Consider the following 25012-nt stretch of genomic DNA (forward strand, 5'->3'; position numbering starts at 1 on the left):
TCATGAATCATCAATTAGATTTTCATTTCAAGAAAATAGTGTTTTATGCTTTTACTGTTCCAAACTACATATTTTCAATATTTTGGAGTATTTTAATAACTTAAATATTTTATCAATACTCTATTTATATATCTCAGTATTTTGATTAACTATTTTTTATAGTAAGATATAATGCTTCTGGCTCATCTTTATTATGACAAAATACCTTCAATTTCTTATTTTTATTTTTTAGCACTGTTGCTAAAAGATTTAAGTCCCATAGATGGTTTGTATTACAAAGGGATGATGTACTTTTTTTAATGGAGGGATCTGGCAGTAATGATCTTAACCAGTCATCAAATTTAGCAGCTCTACAATGGGACACCCTGACAACATGGGCCGCATGACATGATACTGTGAAAAGTACACAACTCACCTATGTCGTGCTGGTGCCAAATGTTTAACTGGAATCCAATCATGAAGAAACAATCACAGTAAGGAATATCCTAATAAGATGGCTTAGACTACTCAAGTCACTGTCATAAAAATCAAGACAGAGAGATAGGCCAGGCGTGGTGGCTCATGCCTGTAATCCTGGCACTCTGGGAGGCTGAGGTGGGAAGATCACTTGAGGTCAGGAGTTCGAGACCAGCCTGAGTGAGAGAGAAACCCTGGCTCTACTAAAAATAGAAAAATTAGGTGGGCTTTGTGGCGCACACCTGTAGTCTCAGCTACTCAGGAGGCTGAGACAGGAGGATCGCTTGAGCCCAGGAGTTGGAGGTTGTAGTGAGCTACCATGATGCCATTGCACTCTAGCCTAGGTAACAGCGAGACTTTGTCTCAACAACAACAAAAAAAAAAAAACAAGGAAACTGAAAAGACAGAGAGAGAAAAGAGATGTTACAATTGAAGATAATGTGTAAACTTTCATCGGGTCCTGGGTCAGGGTGGGAAGAGGGAACTATAAAAGACATTTTTGTTACAGTTGGAGACACTTAAATGTGAGGTACATATTAAACAATATTATTAAATTAATATTAGTTATCTTCGATGTGATAATGGTGTTGTGATTATATAAAAGTAAAAGAACGTCCTCATTCCTGAGGTGCATAGGGATGAAGGGTCGTGGTGCCGACAGCTTGAGCTCACCTTCACTCCCCGTCCCTTGTGCCAAGGCCAACAAAAATGATTTTGAAAACAGAGAAGTACCAGCAGCTCATTTGGAAAGGTTCTCTAAACAGTCTTAAATAAAACAGTAGCAAATTCAATCTAGCACTATAGTAAGATAAACTCTATCCTAGGCTTGTTAACTTACTAGATATTATTAATCTATTACAATAACTATTAAGTCTCTTTCCTTCAATCCATGAATTAAAGGAGAAATAAAACTATAAAATAGTCTTGGTATGTGAAATTCCCATTAAAGTTAGGAACAAAAATGAAGATGAATATTCATCTATTATTTGACTTTTTCCTAGAGATTCTAAAATCCTAGCCTGACCACTTACTAGCTGTGTGTAACATTGGGCATGCCTCCATCTCCTCAACTCTCAAGATGGTCTACTAGTATTTTCTACCTCCCAGAATCTTTGTGAGGGTTAAACGAGTCAATACATGTAAAGTACCGAGACTATTACCTGACTGATGCTACATGAATTTTAGCTGCTATTACTACTTTTCTAGAAAATGAAATAAGAAAAAGCAATGAGATGAAAATGTTGGAAAGACAAGAACTAAATGATCATTATTTGTAGATAATAGTGTTGTCTACCTAGGAAATATAAAAGAATCAACTGGAAAGTTCTGACCCTGTTTAACAGAAGGGTAGCTATAAGACATATTTGCGTAGATCATGAGCTTTTCTAGCAAGAGCTAGTTAGTGTCATCGAGAAGAACTTCCAGTTTTAAAGTAATAGGAGGGATTTATGTGAAGAAAACTTCTAATTCATATATGAAAATATTTTACTTTTTTCTTTTCTGTTCTGTTCTGTTCTGTTCTTTTTTCTGAGACAGAGTCTTTCTCTGTTGCCCAGGCTGGAATGCAGTGGTGTTGTCTCAGTTCACTGCAGCCTTGAACTCCTGGCTCAAGTGATCCTTTCGCCTCAGCCTCCCAGAGTGCTGGGATTATGGGTGTGAGCCATGGCACCTGGCCTCCTCTACGAGTATTACCGAGCAAGATTTTTCCCAAGATACTTTGAGAACAAAATATGATGAGGGAGCACTTGCCATATCCACTGTTGAAATGTTATAAACCTGTACTAATTAAAATAGCTTAGTACTCACACAGTAAAATGCAGATAAGCCTAGTGACAAAAATGAAAATCCAGAAATCAATCTAAATTTATAAAAATGTATGATGTGGTAAAGGTAGCATTTTCTAATCAAAAGGGAAAGGTTAGATTATTTGTTAAATGGTTTGGGGTAGATATTTTGGCAGAAAAAGTTAGATTCTTACATTTCATGATATATCAAAGTGAATTCCAGGGAAATTAAAAACTTTAATGTTAAATGTGAAACCATTAAAAGTACTAACAGAAAATGTAGGATTAAAAGAAAAAACTTTCTGAGCATACACTAAAAGCAGAAATTATGAAGTATAAGATCAATCGATTAAACTACATAAAGTTGAGAACTATACATTAAACACATGTAAATATAAATTAAAAGTAAATAAATTGGCTGGGCACGGTGGCTCACGCCTGTAATCCTAGCACTCTGGAAGGCCAAGGCGGGAGGATCGCTAGAGGTCAGGAGTTCAAGGCCAGGCTGAGCAAGAGGGAGACCCCGTCTCTACTAAAAAAATAGAAAGAAATTAACCAGACAACTAAAAATATATAGAAAAAGTTAGCCAGGCATGGTGGCGCATGCCTGTAGTCCCAGCTACTCAGGAGGCTGAGGCAGGAGGATCACTTGAGCCCAGGAGTTTGAGGTTGCTGTGAGCTAGGCTGACGCCACAGCACTCTAGCCCAGGCAACAGAGTGAGACTCTGTCTCAAAAAGTAAATAGTCAACTGGATAAAATATTTGTGACATGAGAGACAAAGAGCCTTGTAAGTCAAAGTAGGACGTATGTTAAGTAAACAAATCTGGTTAATAAGAAGTAGCAGTGTGGGTGGCTGCAGCAGGAGGATCACTTGAGATCAGGAGTTCAAGACCAGCCTGAGCAACATAGCAAGATCCCATCTCTAAAAAAAAAAAAATTAGAAAAATTAGCTGAGTGTGGTGGTGTATACCTGTAGTCCCAGCTACTTGGGAGGCTGAGGCAGTTGCTTGAGTCCAGGAGTTTGAGGTTGCTGTGAGCGAGGCTGACGCCACTGCCCTCCTGCCTGGGCAACAAAGCAAGACCCTGTGTCAAAAAAAAAAAAAAGAAAGAAAGAAAAGTAAGAATAGTATTATCCATATTTTGGGGGGGAAAATAGGAACAGAAATCAGGCTGAAGGATATATTCCACAAATGTTAGCAGTAATTATCTACCTGGATTAATACATAATTGTTATTTTCTTTGCTTTTCTGTATTTTGTAAATTTTCAACAAGCAGTATATGTTAATTTCATATTAAAACCTTAAATAAATTTTATCTGTAGTATTTTGGAAAAGGAGTACTTGGGGTCCAGCTTTCTGATAGTGGAGCAGTAGTCGGTCTTCACCTTTGCCGACCTTGGGACAGTTACGACTTGGGAATGCAGCTCGTGGCCACAAAAGTAGGAGACGTATTTAAGAAGAGTTTATTCTCATGTTTTATATTTTTATTTTCTTTTATTGTCCTGAGGAGACTTGCGTGACAGTAAATTGTCCTTTCTTGGTCTGTTTCATTTTGGCTACAGACTAGAAGCTGCCAAAGATGATTATCGAATACGCTGTGAAGAGTTAGAAAAGGAAATCTCCGAACTTCGGCAACAAAACGATGAACTAACCGCCTTGGCCGATGAAGCTCAGTCTCTGAAGGACGAGATCGACGTGCTCAGGTAAAGTCACTGTCACCTCCTCCGTCGCCACCCGGAGAGTCCAGCTCTGAGGTTACACACCCACATCTCTGAGCACACCAGCGAGTCTGAGAGCCAGGCCACGTGGTTCAGATCCCGGGGCTACCATTTGTTGGCCTCTGGGTAACCGTTTTCTCATCTGTAAAATGGAAATACTACACACGCCTGCCTCGGGTCGCGTGAGGAGGGGGCGGGGCCTCGGGGTCGCGTGAGGGGGGCGGAGCCCCGGGATCGCGTGAGGAGGGGGGCGGGGCCCCGGGTCGCGTGAGGAGGGGGCGGGGCCCCGGGTCGCGTGAGGAGGGGGCGGGGCCCTGGGGTCGCGTGAGGAGGGGGCGGGGCCCTGGGGTCGCGTGAGGAGGGGGCGGGGCCCCGGGTCGCGTGAGGAGGGGGCGGGGCCCCGGGTCGCGTGAGGAGGGGGGCGGGGCCCCGGGTCGCGTGAGGAGGGGGCGGGGCCCCGGGGTCGCGTGAGGAGGGGGGCGAGTTTGGGTCTGTGAACACCGACAGCGTCTCGCCGTGGCAGCGCTCAGCAGGGACTCTCCACACTTGCACAGCTCTGGAGATTCTCTTCTTCCGACTCCTGTCCCTTGGTGCTGGGCCGAGGGGCAGCGCCTTTCTCAGACACTGTCACACCCACAAGGCCTCATTTTCTTGCTGCACCTTTTTCTTGTGCCTTCAGTTTCTCTCCCCTGCGGCACCTCACTCTCTGCCACCTCGTTTTTCCACCTCTGCTTCTCAGACGATCTCCCGTCCTCTGTTGGATCATCTCAGCCATCCCTGTTTTCCACCTTTGCTTTCTGAGTACTGAGAAAGAATGGGGAAAAGCACTTGGTGGCAGGGTTTGTCCTACTGCAAGGCAGTGACCTCCTCACTGGGCTCTCCCCCCTGGCCCGCCCGGCTGCGCGGCAGTAGGTGGCGCCATCCCCCTCTGCCAGCCGTTAATGCTCGGGACTCCTCCCTTGGTGCCCGGCCACCACGCCTCGTCCTCAGTGGGGCCTTGCCTCCAGCGGCTCAGAAGAAGGCCGTGAACTGCCGGGATCTCCACGTCCTCCGTGTCCTGCACCGTCAAACGTCCCCGCGTTCCTAGTCATCTTTTCTTTTTTGCTTCGAGGGTGCAGACCTGTTATTCCTCCTCCCGTCCAGCTGTGCAGGCCTAAGTCCTTCGTCGGAGCTCTGGGTCTCAGCACTTCTTGCCTTCGCAGGAGCTGTAGCGTCAGTCATCATGTCTCTTCGCCTTTTCAATCTCCCGCCTTCGTACACAAACGCGCGTGCGCGCGCACACGTTTAGGGCTCTTTAATCTCAGAAAAAAGAGAGGGATTTAGTACTCCCTCCTTCCCTCTAGAACCAAATTTAGATTATATAAACTACAATTTATGTTTTCTCCTCAATCCCACTGCCTGCCCCACCCCCATTGCTCCACTGAAACCGCTGTTCCTATGGTCACTAATAATGGCCAGGTCCCTTGGACACAGGACACTGCACAGCTTAGTTTACTCTCGTCCTGTGTGTGACTCTGCTGGCTACCCCTCCTGTTTGCTTTCCTGCAGTTATATAACATTCTCTGTTACACATTTTGCTGTAATTTTGGTCAATTTTTTAACCTGGGCAAAAAATTAACCTGGGTTTACTTTTGATTTTATAATTTCATTAGAACATGTGTTTTCCGGCAATCCCTCTTGGTTTGGCACTGTCTAAAAAGCTTTACAACTGTGGATATGTTTCTGATTTTTAATTTCCCATCTCATTCTAGGCATTCTTCTGATAAAGTGTCTAAACTAGAAGGTCAAGTGGAATCTTACAAAAAGAAGCTAGAAGACCTCGGTGATTTGAGGCGGCAGGTTAAACTCTTAGAAGAGAAGAATACTATGTACATGCAGAACACTGTCAGTCTAGAGGAAGAGTTAAGAAAGGCCAATGCAGCTCGAAGCCAACTTGAGACCTATAAGAGACAGGTAAAAGAGTAGGAACATGGTTTCTTAATGATGGGTTCAAGCAATCTTTCCATTAAAACATGTGGCTGTTTTACAGTACTCTATTTTTACCTTTTCTTTATTGTATTTGTATTTATCTTATTTTTTAAAAAGTTTAAACTTAGTTCTTATTTAGAAGTTATTGGTCTCTATAGCAGATGCTTTTATTTATTAATTTATTATGTAATAAATACGCAAAAGTAAAAGAATAACACGGTAAATATCCATGCTTAAAAAATAAAACATACTCTCCCCTTTTCATTACGGGCAACTTCTGTGCTGTTTTGTGATTTTCATTCCCATGAATCTCTATACTTTCGCCATGTATATATATCCATGAAAATTTAGAGCATTTTGACATATTCCAGAACTGTATATGAATGATACAGTGAAAGTACTCTTCTGTAATTTACTTTTTTTGCTGAGTGGTATATATTTGTGAGATTCATTTATGTTGATAGGTATCACTTTATACCATTCATTTTCAGTACGATGTAGTATCCCATTGTGACTGTACCAAAATTTATCCATTTTCCTATTGAAAGACACAGCATGTTTCAACTTTTTTTATATATTCAATACATAAGGATATAAGTACTGAACAGGTCCTCTTTTATACATGAGTGAAGGTTTTACATCTTCATGGAATTTCTTAGAGCATGTTCAGTGTAGTTTGGTATCACCAGGTTGTTCTCAGTGACTGCATTACCAGCAAGCTGTTTGTTGAATTCCTGTTGCTCCACATCATCACCAACTCATAGTATTGTCAAACTTTAAATTTTGTCAATTTGAGGGTATAAAATGGTATCTTCTTATGATTGTATTTTGCATTACCCTGTTTATAAATGTTAACTGACCATATTTCTTTTGTGAATTGCCTATTTTTAATCTTTCATTTTTTAAATTAAATTATTATTGACTTCTAAAATTTCTTTTTATGTTCTAGATATTAATTTTTCATCACTTGCACATTTTCCTTTTTATCTCCTACAGGTCTATTACCTATCCTTTTACCTTTTTTGCAGTTCATAATTTTAATGTGTAATGAACTTTAAGTATCTTTTTCTTTATGATTTGTGCTTTTTATGTTTGTTTAAGAAATTATTTTCTACTAAGGATGTAAGTCTAATCTCCTCTATTTTCTTTTTTTTTTTTTTTTTTTTTTTTTTTTGAGACAGAGTCTCACTCTGTTGCCCGGGCTAGAGTGCAATGGCATCAGCCTAGCTCACAGCAACCTCAAACTCCTGGGCTCAAGGGATCCTCCTGCCTCAGCCTCCCAAGTAGCTGGGGCTACAGGCGTGAGCCACTACACCCGGCTAATTTTTTGTTTCTATTTTTAGTTGCTGGGCTAATTTTTTCTATTTTTTTCGTAGAGACTGGGATATCACTCTTGCTCAGGGTGGTCTCAAACTCCCAAGCTCAAGCAATCCTCCCGCCTCAGCCTCCCAGAGTGCTAGGATTATAGGCGTGAGCCACCACGCCTGGCCAAATCTTCTCTACCTTTCTTACAAAGATTTAAAGTTTGTTTTGCACAGTTAGGTCTTTAAATCAACTGGAGTTGACTTTTGTGTAGGGCGTGAGGTAGGGACCCATTTGATACTGTTTTTGTCTGTGTGGATAACCAGTCAGCCTAGCACCGTTTACTTAGTAGTTCATTCTTTCACAATGCCCTGCAGTTCTACCTTACATTTCTAAAGTGTCCGTGTTGTATATGGGCTTATTTCTGGGCAATCTCTTCTGTCCCATTGACCTCCTTGTCTGTTCATACAACAATACCACATTATCTTATTTTTCTAGTTTTTTAGTAATTTTGATATATGTTAGCGTAGACCCCCATACCTTGTTCTTTTTCAGAATTGTCTATTCTTGACCCTTTGCTTTCCCTTTAAACCCCAAACCTTTGGGAATTAGAATTACCTTGAATCTGTTGATCGGTTTGGGGAGAGTTGTTCCTATCTGTGAACATGATATCTTTCTATTTATTTAGGTCTTCCCTGTCTTTCAGTTAAGTTTGATAATGTTCTTCTAAAGCTCATGTGCATATTAAATTATATTTATTATTAAGTATTTTATGTTTTGGTTGGTGTTTTTTGTTAATGCTGTTAGATAAAGAAAAATATCATTTTTAGTTTGTTATAGGTTGATCCTGTAACCTTGCCAAATTCTCATGTTACTTCTGATAATGTCTGTAGATTCTCTTGTCAGAAGTGATATAGTAAACAAATAAAAGCAGTTTTCTTTCTTTTTTTCTACTCCATACTCTTTTTTTCTTCTTAATCAGCATACCTGGCCTTTAATACAACTTTAAGTGGAAACAATAATAGTGGGAAACAATTTCTTGTTGTTGATTATGTACAGAGTGTTTTAAATGTTCTACAAATATATCATAAGGATCACTATAGGTTTTTGAAGCCACTTTTTATTAGGATGAAGAAATTCCATTGTATTCCTAATTTGCTCAGAGTTTCTATCTCAAATAGATATTGGATTTAATCTACTTTTCCTACATCTAATGAGAGAGGCTTATGCTTCTTTTCCTTTCTATTCATGTGGGGAATTATATTAATGGATTTAAGCTCAAACTGTCCTTGCATGCATTCTTGAGAGAAACTTAGCTTGGTCATGGTGGATTTATTTATTGTTTTCATGTTGTTAGATTTGCTTTTTTCATTTTAATTAGAATGCTTTCCCTCTATGAGTCACTAGAAATTATCTCTCTCATACTTTCCTTACTGGTTTTCCTTATCTGGTTTTGGTATTGAACTTACACTATCTTAATAAAATGAGTTGGAAAGTGGCCTCTTTTTTATCATTCTCAGAATTTGTATAAAACTGGAATTTTCTATTCCTTGAAGTTTTTATTGATTGATTGATTGAGACAGAGTCTCACTCTATTGATCAGGATAAAGTACAATGGCATCGTCATAGCTCACAGCGGCCTCTAACTCCTGGGCTCAAGTAATCCTCCTGTCTCAGCCTCCCAAGTAGCTGGGACTATAGGCATGCGTTACCACGCCCAACTAATATTCCTTGAAGTTTCAGTAGAACAACCCTGTATACCAAGAATGGATGCAGGTTTTGGGGGTTTTTTTGGTGGATACATCTCCTCCCAACATTTTATTATGAAATTTTCAAACGTACAACAAAGTTGAAAGAATTAATGAACTTGAAGATAGACTGAGAAATTACTCAGAAATATATAGCCCAAAGAAACTATAAGTAATATTAAAAGATATGAAGTATAAATGGTACATAATCTATCTAGAGTTCCAGAGGAGAGAACAGAAAGTATTGGAGAAAGACATTATTTGAAGGAAAAGATGGCTGAACACTTTTCAGAACTGATGAAGGATATCAGAATTTGAACGATATTTATACCTACAAATATTGTAGTGAAACTACATAATACACTAATTCCTTCTACCTGTCTCTGCTCTGTTGCTTAATTTGCTTTGTTTTTTAATGATAATATTTTTCTTTTTACAAGTTTTCTTTGTGTGCTTTTTCAAACCTCCCTGATCATTTTTTATGGTCTTTTACTCAATGTTATAATTTAGATTTACTTTTTTTGGGGGGGGGGTGGGGACAGAGGCTCACTCTCTTGCCTGGGCTAGAGTGCTGTGCCGTCAGCCTAGCTCAGAGCAGCCTCAAACTCCTGGGCTCAAGCGATCCTCCTGCCTCAGCCTCCCACGTAGCTGGGACTACAGGCACTCACCACTGTACCTGGCTAATTTTTTCTGTTTTTAGTTGTTTTGGCTAATTTCTTTCTATTTATAGTAGAGACGGGGTCTCGCTCTTGCTCAGGCTGGTCTCAAACTCCTGAGCTCAAGCTATCCTCCCAGCTTGGCCTCCCAGAGTGTGGGGATTACAGATGTGAGCCACCACTCCTGGCCCAGATTTCCTCTTTGTTTTTTTAAGCATTACACCTAGTATATATATATATTTGTATATAATTCTAATCTGAAATCCTTGAAGATGTATTTTGTTGTTGTTATTGCTGTTAATGTTTTCCACGGGCTCTTGTTCATTGTGGCGTAGTTCTCTGGCCTTTGTAATTTTGGATTTTGTTCTCTTATTGCCTCATCTTTATCTTTGGGAATCCTAGGGTCATGAGTTGAGGTTTGCCTCTCCAGACAATTTGTTTATACATTTTTAAACCCAAAGCACTCAGTTTACTTTTCCAGCTGATGGATTTTTTTTTCCCTAACCCACCTGTTGACTGACTTGCCACCTTTTAAAGCCTGAGGCGGTTTAACCACCACCTGTGTCTTGTTAAACTCAAAGCTCTGTGTTCATGGTGCTGGCAGAGCTTCTGCACGAACTTCCTGTTCCTGCTTCAGCCTCTGAGGATTTCGCTTCCTTCCTTGCAAGCTTAGCTATGCAAGTGGATTTCCCCTCCTCCCTAGCATTTCTTTTGTTTTATACAAAAAAGGGTTTCAGACTACCCAGTTATCTGTATTGCTGGAAATGAAAGTCCTTTTGTCACTTTGAACATTGTTACTCTGGATGATTCTGGTTTGGAAATACAAACTATCTGGGCAAATTTTTGCTCCTAGTTCTCTCCATTGTGTTAGATTGCTGGATCATGTGTTTTTGCTGTTGTTGGGGTTTTTTGTTGTTTGGGGTTTGTGTGTGTGTGTGTGTGTGTTTGTTTTTTTGTTGTTGTTGTTGTTTTTTTGAGACAGAGCCTGCCTCTGTAACCTGGGCTACAGCGCAGTGACGTCATCATAGCTCACTGCAACCTCAAACTCCTGGGCTCAAGCGATCCTCCTGCCTCAGCCTCTGGAGTAGCTGGGACTACAGGCATGCGCCACCACACCTGGCTAATTTTTCTATTTTTGTAGAGACAGGGTCTCGCTCTTGCTCAGGCTGGTCTCAAACTCCTGAGCTCAAGCGATCCTCATGCCTCAGCCTCTTAGAGTTCTAGTATTACAGGTGTGACCCACTGCACCCAGCCCATATGCATTTATTTGAGTATTTCTGGGAGGGGATTTTCGTAGAACTATAGAAGAAAATCATGATAATTTCTGATGTTTCAAATTATGAAAAGTAATGGTATCTTTCTGTATCAGGTAGTAGAACTGCAAAATAGATTATCTGAAGAATCAAAGAAAGCAGATAAATTAGATTTTGAATATAAGCGGCTAAAAGAAAAAGTTGACAGTCTTCAAAAAGAAAAGGATGTGAGTATATGTATTAGGCATTTTGGTTTTGAGCACTGCTAAAATTAAGGCAATGATATTCACATTTTCACTATATTAATCCCTTCTGTTTATGAACTGAAAAATTAGAGATTTTATTTTTAAATTATAAAAGATTGTCATTCGTGTTTCAGAAATAGATCTAAAATAAAAGATACAAAGAATATTTTTACTTCCATTCGAATTTCTCTTATAGGTATATTTATCATTTCTACCATTGTTTCCTCTTTTACTTTGTTCTGCTCATGACTTTCTATAAATTTCTGTAGCTTTTCTGTTTTCTGTATGTTTAATATAGAGGACTCTGTAGTTCAGCATATTACAAATCTTTTAAAAATGTTTTTACTTTGTCATTATTTAATGTCTTTGATCGTTTATGTTTGATGAAAAGAATGTTAAGAAATTACCTTTAAGGATCGAGTCAGACAGTTCTGATTCTTATGTTTAACTGTGGATAACATATTGCCTTGCACATAGTAGACATTCAGTATTGCTAAATGGAAAAAAATTGTTTTAATCTTTTCCATGTTCTTTCCGTAAAAGGTCAAAAGGTAAACCATGTTCATATTCACTGTTGCTTATCATTCTGTTAGGTGAGACCTAACAGACCACTGATGAATAAATTCATAAAAGTTGAAGCTAACCTTCCTTGTTTTTGTGTCCATTAAGAGATTAAGAACAGAAAGGGATTCTCTGAAGGAAACCATTGAAGAGCTTCGTTGTGTACAGGCTCAAGAAGGGCAGCTCACAACTCAAGGTAAAAACATTTTGGTAGCCTATCAGTAAAAATATTAGGTTCACTCCCAACAGAAGAAAATAAAAACTTGCTGGCGAGGCAATAAAACTGATATAAATTTTTAAGCTGTTGCCCAGATTTTATGGCAAATAGGCTGTAGTTGTGGGACTGGATTTACTTGCCTACTTTAAAAAAAAATTTTTAAACATTTGCATTTTATTAGGTCAAAAGCATAAATATTTATTAAATGTTAACCTGAAACGTTTTTCATGACCTCTTTAAAATTATATCAAACCTTCGAAATCAGTGATTTTTTTCACCTGAGGAAATTGGGGTGAGTCCATTAAGAGACTTATATCCCAAGTAGAAAGCTGCTCTTTCTCACACGGAAGGAACCGTGCCTAGCGCGGGGCCCATCCCCTCCCACTCGGGGACGGCGGCCTGACGGCTTGCACAGCTTCACGGTTTGTTCACCCCCACACTGATGACCAGCCCTTGGCTTTTCCGTTAGTGAATCCAGGATTTGTTTTCTCCGACTACAACCTCCTTTTTTCCCCTCCTCATTCTTTCTGACAAACATGCTCACCTGCTTCATTTCACCTCCTGACCCCTTCTCTCCCGTCTGTCAACCAGCTCTCTCCTGGCCTCGGCCTCCAGTCCGCCCAGCCTCACATCACCCATTTTCACTTCGTTCTCACCGCTCCTCTCCTCCTCCATCCTCTGACCTGTTCCCAGACCAAGCTCGTCAAACCCTAATTCAGATATCCCAGGGTTGTTTTCTCTTTTCCAAATGACCAAGTCCAGCTAAAGAAAATTATGTATCTTTCTTATTTTCACCAAAAATATATAACTTCTAATTATAACTGGATCCTCATTGCTGCCTGGCGGTCTTTCTTTTTTTTTTTTTTTTTTCAGACAGAGTCTCACTCTGTTGCCCGGGTTAGAAGGCCGTGGCATCAGCCTAGCTCACAGCAACCTCAAATTCCTGGGCTCAAGCAATCCTCCTGCCTCAGCCTCCCGAGTAGCTGGAACTACAGGCATGCGCCACCATGCCCGGCTAATTTTTTCAATATGTTTTTTGTTGTCTGGTTAATTTCTTTCTATTTTTTTAGTAGAGACGGGGTCTCACTCTTTGCTCAGGCTGGTCTCGAACTCCTGACCTCGAGCGATCCTCCCGCCTTGGCCTCCCAGAGTGCTAGGATTACAGCCGTGAACCACTGTGCTTGGCCCTGGCAGTTCTTTCATGTGTCTCTAATCTTACCTCCACATGAGGTTTTACAAAATTTTAAGAATCTCACCTGAACCTTAACCCTTTTACTCTCAGTTCGTATATCATCAAGAAAAGATAGGACATCTCATGTAAACTCTCAGATTTATTTCTTTGCTACCCATAAACCTGTATGTTTAACTTTTTGCTTTGGTTTGAATGGTCTCTCTGAAACTCATGTTGTTTTGTTTTTGTTGTTTTTGGTTTTGTTTTTATTTTGAAACCGGGTCTCACTATGTGCCCAGGTGGTCTCAACCTCCTGGGCTCAGAGGATCCTCCCGCCTCAGCCTCCCTAGAGGCTGGGATTTCAGGTGGGCACCACTATGCCTGGCTCTGAAACTCAATTCCCAGTGTGGCAGTATTGAGAGGTGGGGCCTTTAAGAGGTGACCGGATCATGAGGGCTCTGCCCGTATGAATGGGTAGATCCACTCATGGATCAATCGGTTAATGGGTTACCCTGGGAGTGGGCCTGGTGGCTTTATAAGAAAAGGAAGAGAAACCTGAGCTCGCATGCTCAGCCCCCCTTTACCGTGCTCTGCCTCGGACTCTGCAGAGCGTCCCGTCAGCAAGCAGGCTCTCACCACACATGTCCCCTCGGCCTCGGACTTCCCAGGCTTTAGAACTGTAAGAAATTACTCAGTTCCAGGTATTCTGTTATAAGCAGCAGGAAATGAGCCTTCTTTATGTATATATCCTTTCCCCTAGCAATTTTGCTCTAGAAATTTACCCTAATGAATTAAAACATTGCTTCTAATAGTAAAATTTAGAAACAACTCAAAGTTCAGCAGTACCGAAATGGCGTTCTTATTCAACTGTATACCATAAAGCCTTTAAAAAGAATGAGGTGTATCTTGTATATGCCCGACATAGAGTGATGTGTGTTATACCATTACATTAAAAAAATAGGTAACACCATTCTTGATAAACTCTCTCAGCAAACTAGGAATGGAAGGAAACTTCCTTAACCTGGCAAAGAATATCTGTGAAAAACCTCAGCTGACCTCATCCTTGATGATGAAGTACTGACTGCTTTTCCCCAAAGGTCAGAAACAAGGCAAGAATGTTCACTCTTGCCTCATCTATTCAACATGGTATCAGAGATTCTAGCCTGTGCAATCAGGAAAGAAAAAGAAATAAAAAGCATCCAAGGTTAGAAGGGAGGATATAATAAATCATAGATCTAATAAATAAGTTCAGCAAGGTCTTAATATATAAGATCAGTATACAAATATACAAATGCCAATTATATTTCTTACACTACCAGTGAACAATCTGAAAATGAAATTGCAATAGTATCAAAAAGAATAAAATGCTTAGGAATAAGTTTAACAAAGAAATATAAGACATACACTGCAAACTATAAAACACTGCTGGGAAGAACTAAAATACGATCTAAATAAATGAAGAAACATTCCATATTCAGGTATTGGAAGGTTCAATATAGTTAAGATTATACAGTTCTCCTTGTTGGTCTAAAGATTCAATGTAATCCCAATCTCAGCAGATTTTTTTGAAGAAATTGACAAACTGATCCTGAAATTTGTATGAAAATGCAAAGGAGCCAAAATAACCCAAAAATCATAGAAAAAGAGATTGGAGAACTTACATATTTTGGTTTCAAAATTTATGATAAAACTGCGTAAATGCAGCATAGGATTTGCATAAGTGTAGACATAGAGATCAATGTAGTCATACATCAAATGATCATCTCAGTTGATGCAGAAAAGGCATTGGTAACATCTAACACCCATTCATGGTTTTAAAAACTCAATAAAGTAGAAAGAGAAGACTTCTTTAACATGATAAAAACCATATTTGAAAACCCACAGCTGACATCATACTCAATGATGAAAGACTGAAAGCTTTTCCTCTAAATCAGGAATAAGACAAAGATACCCACTATCACCACTTCAATTTTTGTATTTAAAAATTTTTTTTCTCTTTGGAGATAGGGTCTTGCTCTGTCACCCAGGCTGGAGTGCAGTAGCCTGATCATAGCTCACTGTAATCTTGAATTCCTGGGCTCAAGAGATCCTCCTGCCTCAGCCTTCCAAGTAGCTAAGACAATAGGCACACGCCACCACATCTAGCTAATTTTTTAGTTTTTGTAGAGACAGGGTCTCACTATGTTGCCGAGGCTAGTCTCAAACTCCTGGCCTCAAGTGATTCTCTCACCTCAGCCCCCCAAAGTGTTGGGATTGCAGATGTGAACCACTTCACCTGGCCCATCATCACCACTTCTATTCAACATAGGTACTGGAAGTTCTAGCCAAAGCAATGGAAGGAAGGGAGAAAGGGAAAGAAAGGGAAGGGAAGGGAAAGAAAAAGAAGAAAGGGATTGTATATTTTGCTTGTCTACATGCAAAAGAGTGAAGTTGGGTCCTTAGCTTACACCATATATAAAAATTAACCCACAGTGGGTCAAAGACCTAAACATAAGAGCTAAAACTATAAAACTTTTAGAAGAAAACGTAGAATAAAATCTTCATGACATTGAATTTGGCAGTCATTTCCTGGAATTGATACCAAAAGCACAGGCAACAACAAAGAAGAATAGATAAATTGAACTTTATCAAAATTAAAAACTTTTGTGCATCAAAGGATATTATCAGAGTGAAGATGATCCACAAAATGGGGGAAAATATTTGCAGATCATAACTGTGATAAGAGATTAATATCCAGAATGCATAAAGAGTTTCTACAACTCAACAACAACCGGAAAAAACAAAACAAAAAAAGCCCACACCACCACCCAATTCACACGTGGGCTAAGTACTTGAATAGACATTTCTCCAAAGAAGATATACAGATGGCCAATAAGCACATGAAAAAGTGCTCAACATCATTGATCATTAAAAAATGAAAATCAAGCCTGAACAAGAGTGAGACCCCGTCTCTGCTAAAAATAGAAAAATTAGCCGGGCATAGTGCCTGCGCCTGTAGTCCCAGCTACTCAGGAGGCTGAGGCAGGAGGATCAATCGCTTGAGCCCAGGGGTTTGAGGTTACTATGAGTTAGGCTGACGCCACTGCACTCTAGCCCGGGCAACAGAGTGAGACTCTGTCTTAGGAAAAAAAAAAAAAAAAAATCAAAACTACAAGGAGATACCACTTCACACCAATTAGGATAGCTATTACAAAAAAAAGAGGAAAATAAGTATTAAGTGTTGGTGAGAATGTGGAGAAATTGGAACCCTTGTGCATTGCTGGTGGAAATGTAAAATGGTGCAGCCACTGTGATGGCTCTTCAAAAAGTTAAACAGAATTACCATGTGATCCAGCAATTTTGTTCCTAAGTCTATGCCCAAAGGAATTAAAAGCAGAGACTCAGCCAGGTCCTTGCCCACAAATGTTCATAGCAGCATTATTCACAACAGGCAACAGATGGACGCAGCCCATGTGTCCATCACCAGATAAATGGGTAAACAAAATATAGTATGTACATGCAATGTACTATTAGCCATAGAAAAGAATGAAGTTCTGATAAATGCTGCAATATGGATGAATCTTTAAACATCATGTTAAGTGAAGTAAGCCAGACACAAATAACAAATATTATATGATTCCACTTATATGATGTATCTAGAACGGACAAATTGAGACAGAAAGTGGAATAATGGTTAATGAGGGCTAGGGGAAGGAGAAATGGGAATTGCTACTTAATGGTTACAGTATTTCTGATTTGGATGATAAAAAATGTTTTGAAAATAGATAGTGGTGATGGTCACACAACATTATGAATGTACCTAATGCTACTCTTAATGCTATACTTAAAAATAATTAAAATGGTAAAATACAGGTAATAATACTGTAAGACTACTGTGACATGGTCTTTTACTTGAGAAAAGCAAAGATTTTAGCTGTTAAAATTAATATTCAAAGTTGGGTTAGTATAACTTAACTAAAAGAAGTAATTGTGCTTTCTATTAACCTTGTATTCATGTTTATATATTTATAGGGTTAATGCCTCTGGGAAGTCAGGAGTCTTCAGACAGTCTGGCAGCAGAGATTACTACACCTGAAATCAGGTAAGGAGATCGTGATGTTCATAGTCACACTGCACAGTATTCCGAGAAAACGCTCCCCTGCAACATTAAGAGGATCAGTTCCTTATCTCTATTACTCACACTTTCAGCATGAACTCAGTGTTGAATTTTCATGTTCAACTTGTTACCAGTTTTCTTCAGTTGGCCCAGTAGAGAATTGATTTTCTTGCTTCAACAGGCCAATCTTTCACACAGGCAGAGCAAACTAACACATCCTGAGCTGGAATATCCTTAGCAGACATTTAGCGGTGAAAAAACACGTGGCCCATAGACACGGCTCTGCTTTTAGCTATCAGCCTGCAAAATTGTTACTGAGATGTGTCTGCTAACCCCATAAAATGGCCTGGGAAAGATAGACAGTTATAGATAGGAAGAAATCTCTCCCCATCTCTACTACTCTTCCCTCAATAACACCTCATATTTTTATTTAGTCATCACATTTTAAAAATTCCATTTGTTTCAGTACATACCATCTTTATGTGTAAGAATTAAAATTCGGTGGGGGAGCGACCAGCCCTGAGTATTGCACTTGCCTTTTCTGGGCCTGTTTGCCCCTTTTGAAAATGGACACTGGCCTTGATTCTGTACAACATCCTTGGGGTATTAAATGAAATAATGGTGGTGTAAGAGTTTTATTTATCACCTATAAAAGTTGAAATGAGCTTTAAAATACTGTTGAATAAATAAAGACAGTTTACTGTTGTTTGTAATGCAGCACCAAGTCTGGGAGCATCTTGTATGTCTGTTACTTTTCTGCCATCTGATATGCTACTTTATAATTGAACTAACAAAATTAGTTGAATGAACACATAATATTTATGAATATTTATAAATACATGGTTATGTCCAAAAAACGCCATAATTTTTAAGGAAGCTTATTGGTAATGCAGTTGGCTTTCTAGACTAAGAACAAGCATAAAGATTCAACAAATATGGCTTTTCTGAGTACGTCTAGATACAAATTAAAATATGCTCTATGCCCAGAGTAGCTATCAAGAAAATGAAATGGTAAAGAGGGATAAAAATTTTGCAACATATGTCATAGATGGTGGCTTAATATTTGATACTTTTCATTAAAGTTAAGGGTATGGAGAAATTGGAAATCTCATCATCTAGGATAGAAGATTAAAGTAGTACAGCTTTTCTTTTGAGCAGAATTTGTTGTCTAAAACAGCACCTATCTTTTCACCCCAAAATTACTTTTTTTGAAATTAATCCTAAGGAAATAACCAAGGATGTACGAAAAGGTATATTTACAAAGCTGATCCTTATTAGCTTGTTAAAGCTCAAAATTGGTAACAATCTAAATGCCCAATAACTGGGCATTGATTAAAGAAGTGATACATTTATATATTTCAACACCATGTTATTTAAAATATTAAAGTATAATATTTAATGATATAAAATGATTGTGAAATTTTAAGTGTAAATAGCAGGTACCAATGTAACATGTGCTATGTGGTCTCATTTTTTAAAAGTGCATGTGTGTATCTGCTTAGCATTGGAAGGCTGTGTTTCAGCAGCATTTTGCACCATAGAGTTATGGAGGGTTCGTATTTTCTTTTCATTTTTGTTTTTTCCTGTACGATGACTGTGTTTACTTTGTAATTGAAAAATATGACGTCAGTGTTGCCCAAATACAAAATATACCAAGTCCTGGATAGTTGCTTGAATTGGGTCACAGATTTGACTCTCATCTTTTCAGTAGCAAAAGTAAAAATACTTTATAAGATTTATGATATTTATAAAATAAGAGTAGAATTTTGTGTATGTGTGTGTGCTTATTATTTTGATTTGGTGTTTCTTTTTCCATGAGAAACACAGCTTTTCATAGTATCTCAGATCTGATAGTACTGTCTTCATGGGGCTCTCTAAAGATGACCCTGTGTAAAGTAAAGAATGAACTGTTTCTTCTACAACTTTATCTTCATGGGAATTAATATTCAATTATATTATCCCTACAGTAAATGTGGTGGCAAGTTCTGTATGGCTGTTGCTTTCAGCATCTCTCAGTGTAAGCTTTCAGCATAATACAGCGAGCCCAAAACAGTCCAGTAACCTGATTCTAATAATCTGGCTTGTTACAAGAACACGATTTTATGTGTCTGTGGGAATGGATGGACCGCACGTATTGAAGGCGATCCCCCTTGGGTATATCTTGCCACCAAGCGATTGGTAACTTAAGAGTGTAGCATTAGAGATCATGCTTCCTGATGAGAACCAAAGAACAAGTGAATGAATGCATTCATATCTTAAATATGTAAATCAGAAAGGAAAACAGGATTTTAAAATCTTATTACAAAACCATGATATTTAGAGACTCTATTATCTTCAGATTAGTCATTGTTAAAAGAAAGTACTTAATACCGGAAATATAATGTCTTGGCCAGTTATAATAGGAGCTAAATTAGTTGCAGTTACTTTGTTTTTTATTTCTATTCTGTGTATTAACTCTGTAACTGTTTAGTTGGATTTTGACCCTATATTGCATTGATGTGCCAGATAATCAGTTTTTATTTTGCTCATTCAGGGAGAAACTTATCCGTCTTCAGCATGAGAACAGGATGTTAAAAATTAACCAAGAGGGTTCAGACAATGAAAAAATTGCCTTATTGCAGAGCCTTCTAGATGATGCAAATCTACGCAAGAACGAACTGGAGACAGAAAATAGGTAGAGTACATATAGGTGGGACAGATTTTCCCTATTTGCCTTCATTTTTATTCCCTTTAACAAAGATTTGAATTGTAATTTGAAATGGGGTTTTGCTACATTGCCCAAGCTGGTTTCAAACTCCAGGCCTCAAGTTGTCCTCCCAAGAAGCTGAGACAACAGGCTTGAGCCACCACAGGCTTGAGCCACCATGCCACCACGCCTGACTCTTTCCTCTTAGAACTTTAATCCATTCCTCCACTTTTGGGCCAACTTGCCAAGAAATGTCGTGCCTCTTTATAATGACATTAACCATTCTTTCTTCAAGCAAAATGATATCAAAGCTCTACCATTTACCCTTTCTAATGACTAATTAAAGCGAGAGGACTAAATAAAATCTGACCATTAATTCAGTCTTTCCCAGCAATTTCAACTCCTAATCACTGTTAGGTTGGTTAAGTTTGCCGTGTGTTCACCAGCCAGCGGTTTCCAGGGGTCCACTGGTGTGGGGAGAGAGCTGGGATCCGTCATAACCGAATTGACAAAGCCTTTTTCCTGATCTGTTATTTATTTTGACCCTAAAAGGAAATCAGTAATCTAATGAACCGTTCAATTATTTTGAGAATTTAAAATTTACAGATTTAACAAGAAAATTGCTTTTCTGCTTATAATTTTTCAGTGCATGGTGTTATAGAGCCAAAGTTAGTTACTTCAAAATCAGTAATTTACTCTGATAAGCGTTATATTTATATTTTGTTGTGACTGTCTTTTGCTTCTTTTTGCCTTTTGGAAATGTTGCTTAAATAGCAAACATACAGTGGTTTTTTTCTTTATTGCTGTGATATTCTGTCATTTTTGAGAGATTTGACATTTTTATTAATAGCTTCATAGCTTGCCTGATATTACAGAAGTTTTCTTTATTGTTCCTAAATGGCGATGACAGTTTTTCACATCCTACCCTTCCTCCTATAGCTTTAGGTTTTGAAGCTGCTGAGGTAGAATCAGCAAACAGCATAAGTCAGTGTAAATACTAGGGTGATTACAAGAGCACCAGTAAGCATAAACAGAAGGAGAAAATTTTTACATCAGCTCTCAGGAGCACGGAGTGCTTGAGACTGGGAAGTGGAGAAGGTGGGGGAAGGGCCTCGCAGGAAGGAAGCAGCTGGGCCATGCGTAGCTGTGTTGGAAGTGTTTTTGCATTTGCCTCATCAGTCTTCTGCCTCTGGGGTATATTTTAACCATTTTAGTCAGGAAAGTCTCTTCCTACCCTGAGTTTTTAATGTAAAAACAGCCACAACTTTCCTGAGAAGGCTTTTGCATTGTTTCTTGCGGGCTTTGCAGTTACTGTTCTCTTTCTTTATCAGAGATGGGACAGCTGTCATCATTCATACAGTATCCATGTGTATAGATGACTAATTACCTCCCAACTTCCTGTGTTATTTGCAGCTGTTTGCAACTTAGTGTTGTGATTGTTTCTTAAATTGCAATACTGATGATAACTTATTTTTAGATTATGGCCACCTATGATCTATAACAAAAGTAATAATAATAGCAATATTTATTAAGTACCTGTGTGTTCCAAACATTGTGCTAAGTGTTTTAAATATGTTGTCTTATCTTTTTTTTTTTTTTTTTTTTGAGACAGGGTCACTCTGTTACCTGAGCTAGAGTACAGTGGTGTCATCACAGCTCACTGCAACCTCAAACCCCTGGGTTCAAGTGATCCTCCTGTCTCAGCCTCCCAAATAGCTGGGACTACAGGCATGCACCATCATACAGGCTAATTTTTTGATTTTTTTGTAGAGATGGGGTCTCACTATATTGCCCAGGCTGGTCTTAAACTCCTGGCCTCAAGGGATTCTCCTGCTTCAGCCTCCCAAAGTGCTAGGATTACAGGCGTGAGCCACCTTCTTGGCCTGTCTTACCCAGGCCGCCTGGCTCTAAAGCCTCCGTGACTAACCAGTACCCTCTTTCTTGCCAATTTATCTTACACCATGTTTGCAGAATATTTTTTATTTTTCCTATCTTTTTCTCTCACAGGATGCTTTTTCTCTTACGTGAATTACCCCGTTCATTCTTACTGGGTTTTATAAGTATTTACATTGCCTTGTTTCCAACTTAATCACTTACTAGTTTACAGCACTGGACTGGATACCAGGAAACCTGAGTTTTAGTCCCACTGAGTCTTTTAACTCTATTGCCTTAAATACAGTTTGCTCACCACCCATGGATCATCCGTTGGAAGGCAAGGTTTGCATTAGACCTCCACAGTCCCTTCCAATTAGTTTTCCCAGTGAGTGAGCATTTTTAAATGTCTATAATACCTCCTGCCCCTCAGACAATATTAGGAGAGGGATGAAGGGCTGAGGGTGGAGCCGTATCAGTGTTGTCCAGGGAGCTTTTGCAGGGATCCGTGTTCTCGCTTGCATTGTGATCGCAGGCTCACTCCCTTGACAACTATATGTCTTCACTAATTAGACTTTGATTAAAATGTTAGCTAAGTCCCTGAAGGGGGAGAAAGAAAGTAGAGGCAATCCACATTTATAGAACACCTGCTGTGTGCAGGCATTCAGATATCATCTCACGTAATCCTCTAAACAACCCCACGAGGGAGGCATTATAATGCTCATTTATTTTGTAGATGAACTTTTTTAATGCGCCTTTATTTATATTTATGTTGCTTACATACTTCATACTTTAACAGTTGCATTACTATTTGCTCGTCCATTCCCCTTTGCAGGGCATTTAAATTGTTTTCAAATCCCTCCAAGGAACATCCTGGAATAGACTGGGGTTGTGCTTTAATGACATTTCCAATGCTGCCCATCTAGTAGGCCCACGATGTTGGTAATGATCTCAGAAATGGCTAAAATGCATAGTTGAAATAGTCTTGTAGCTAAATACATGCTTTTAGAAAATGGTTGAACAAGATTACAATGTCCCCATATTGAATGTGGATTTTCAGATAATTTATTCTTTTACTACTCAAAAAACATTCATATTTTGTATTCCTTAATGTGAAAAAGTTATTACAGATTGATTTTACAGAGAATTTTACTGTCATTCTCTGTAAATAATAAGCCTAAAGGGCTTATAATTTCTTGTAACTTAAGTAAAAACAAAAATTCTTACTGAACTTTTTGGCTGTTTGGACTCTAAACACTTATTGCCATTTTGTCCTTAATTTGGGGCAATCTGGCTTTACAACTACCATTTCACTAAAATATTTCTTACTAAAATAACCAGTCATCTCTCAAATGGCCAATCCAGGGGAGCCTTTAAGACTCTCCTTCCTCATCATCTCTCTACTGTATTCAGTTTTGTTGCTAAATTCCTCCTTCTTCACATTTTTTCTTTATTTCAATAGGCCCCTCGCTTATGCCCCAATGCTCTGGTTCTTCTCCAGACTGAGCTTACCTTCCTGCCCCTTGATGGATCTGCCACGGCCGGTCCTTGTTAGTCTTCTGCACTCTCCTTCGCTTTCTTTTCAGCTAATATCATTTATGTTCCTGGCTTCAGGTAACTCCAAGTGGCTCCCAAATCTGCATGTTCAACTCAGATTTCACCCTGTGCTTCAGGTTCAGATCTCCAGCTGTTGACAGACATTTCCAGGCACTTCATTTTGAACAAAAACAAAATCAGATAATTTACATCCCTTTCTCAACCTGTTCCTCCTGTCTTCCCTTTCTTGGTGAATACCAAGATCCTAAGTGCTATTTAGTGCTAATATTTTTGATTCCTTGTAGTCTTTTGCCTTTTCTCAAAACGTTTCCTCCTATTTCAGGCATATTTAGTAATAATTGTGATAGTTTCCTCTCAATCTTCATGTCTGCTCTCTGACCTTTTCAATAGCGTTTTCCTCTCTAAAACCAATATGATCTTTCTGAACTACTGTCTGATCGTATTTCCCCTTCTTGCAACCCTTCGATATCACCCAAGACCTAGGGAACCAAACTGGTCTACTGAATGTTGCATCGTAATGACCTAGAGAATTTATGAAGGCCAGGCCCTAGAATCAGCATTAGTAAAGATTCCCTGGGTTAGGCTGGGCACAGGGGCTCACGCCTGTAATGCTAGCACTCTGGGAGGCCGAGGCAGGAGGATCGGCTGAGCCCAGGAGTTTGAGGCTGCTGTGAGCTAGACTGACGCTCACAGTCAGTACTTGCAAAATTAACATACATTTGATTTCTAGGCTGGTGAATCAAAGACTTCTGGAAGCACAGTCACAAGTTGAGGAACTGCAAAAGTCTTTACAGGATCAAGGCTCAAAAGCAGAAGATGTAAGTTTTCATACCCACCGTGGTCCAACAGTTTCACAATGTTGAGAAAAGATATAGCTTTTATTTTTTATCTGATGGTCTTTATCAAAATAATTTAGCATTGTATTGGTTATAGAAAAGAAACAGTGTTTTCCTTTTTACTAACATTCGTTATCACAAGGACCAGACAGTACTTTATCATCTCTTTCAGGGTCCCGCTGCTGGGAATTAGAAGTGCATTTCTAGTCATTAGCTAAGGAGTTAATTGAGGCTTTATGTTTTAAATTTGTTCAGCTCAGTATTCAAAGGTAAAATACAGGGTTTTTCCCCTTTGGTCAAAAAAAAATGCTAATAGAAACTTAGTATGTTCAATTAGAAATTTTTAATATAGAATTGATATTCAAGAAAGTAGTGTCATCCCTAGAATCTCATCATCTCTAAATTTCTGGATCCACCCCCCACTGGCCTCCCTCGTGTTCCCTCCGCACGCTGCGCGTCTCTGCCCCGCCCTGCTGCGCACCGCAGGCTCCTCAGCGTGTGGGGCCGAGGGCTGCGTCTCCACCTCGACGTGTTAACTGTCCTCCACAGCCGGGTGATCTCGGGCAACAGTGTACATGAGTTGTATTTTGCAAACCCCTTTACATTTAGTGAGCAGTAAACAATAAAGCTAAGACTTATAAAGTGTTCAAAAATAGTGTAAGAGGGGAAAAAGTCTAAATTTTGGTGACCAGTCTTTGCTTCAGCCAGCTCTTTTGTGTTTTTTTATTTTTTTTCCTATTACCAGTGTAATTGCTATAAACTCTGGCATTTCAGTATAAATCTGTTTGTTTCCATTGATAGAGTCATTTTGGGGGATCAACTTCAAAACTATGGATTTTGCTGATTCCATCCAGCCTTATTAATATAAGAGGGTTAGGAGCCAAAG

General features: G+C 39.1%; 1 protein-coding gene across 1 annotated transcript in view; it reads left to right on the forward strand.

Annotated features, from left to right (window-relative positions):
* HOOK3 (hook microtubule tethering protein 3) overlaps window positions 1-25012 on the forward strand; it is a 96501-nt gene that overhangs the window by 53314 nt on the left and 18175 nt on the right. The window contains exons 10-16 of the mRNA XM_069485030.1: window positions 3803-3943; window positions 5710-5911; window positions 11002-11112; window positions 11800-11887; window positions 17091-17160; window positions 19709-19849; window positions 24021-24108. Coding sequence (XP_069341131.1) covers window positions 3803-3943; window positions 5710-5911; window positions 11002-11112; window positions 11800-11887; window positions 17091-17160; window positions 19709-19849; window positions 24021-24108 — 841 coding nt within the window. The remainder of the gene's footprint in view (window positions 1-3802; window positions 3944-5709; window positions 5912-11001; window positions 11113-11799; window positions 11888-17090; window positions 17161-19708; window positions 19850-24020; window positions 24109-25012) is intronic.

This window comes from Eulemur rufifrons, chromosome 12 (assembly GCF_041146395.1).
Source record: "Eulemur rufifrons isolate Redbay chromosome 12, OSU_ERuf_1, whole genome shotgun sequence".
NCBI classification, from domain to species: domain Eukaryota; kingdom Metazoa; phylum Chordata; class Mammalia; order Primates; family Lemuridae; genus Eulemur; species Eulemur rufifrons.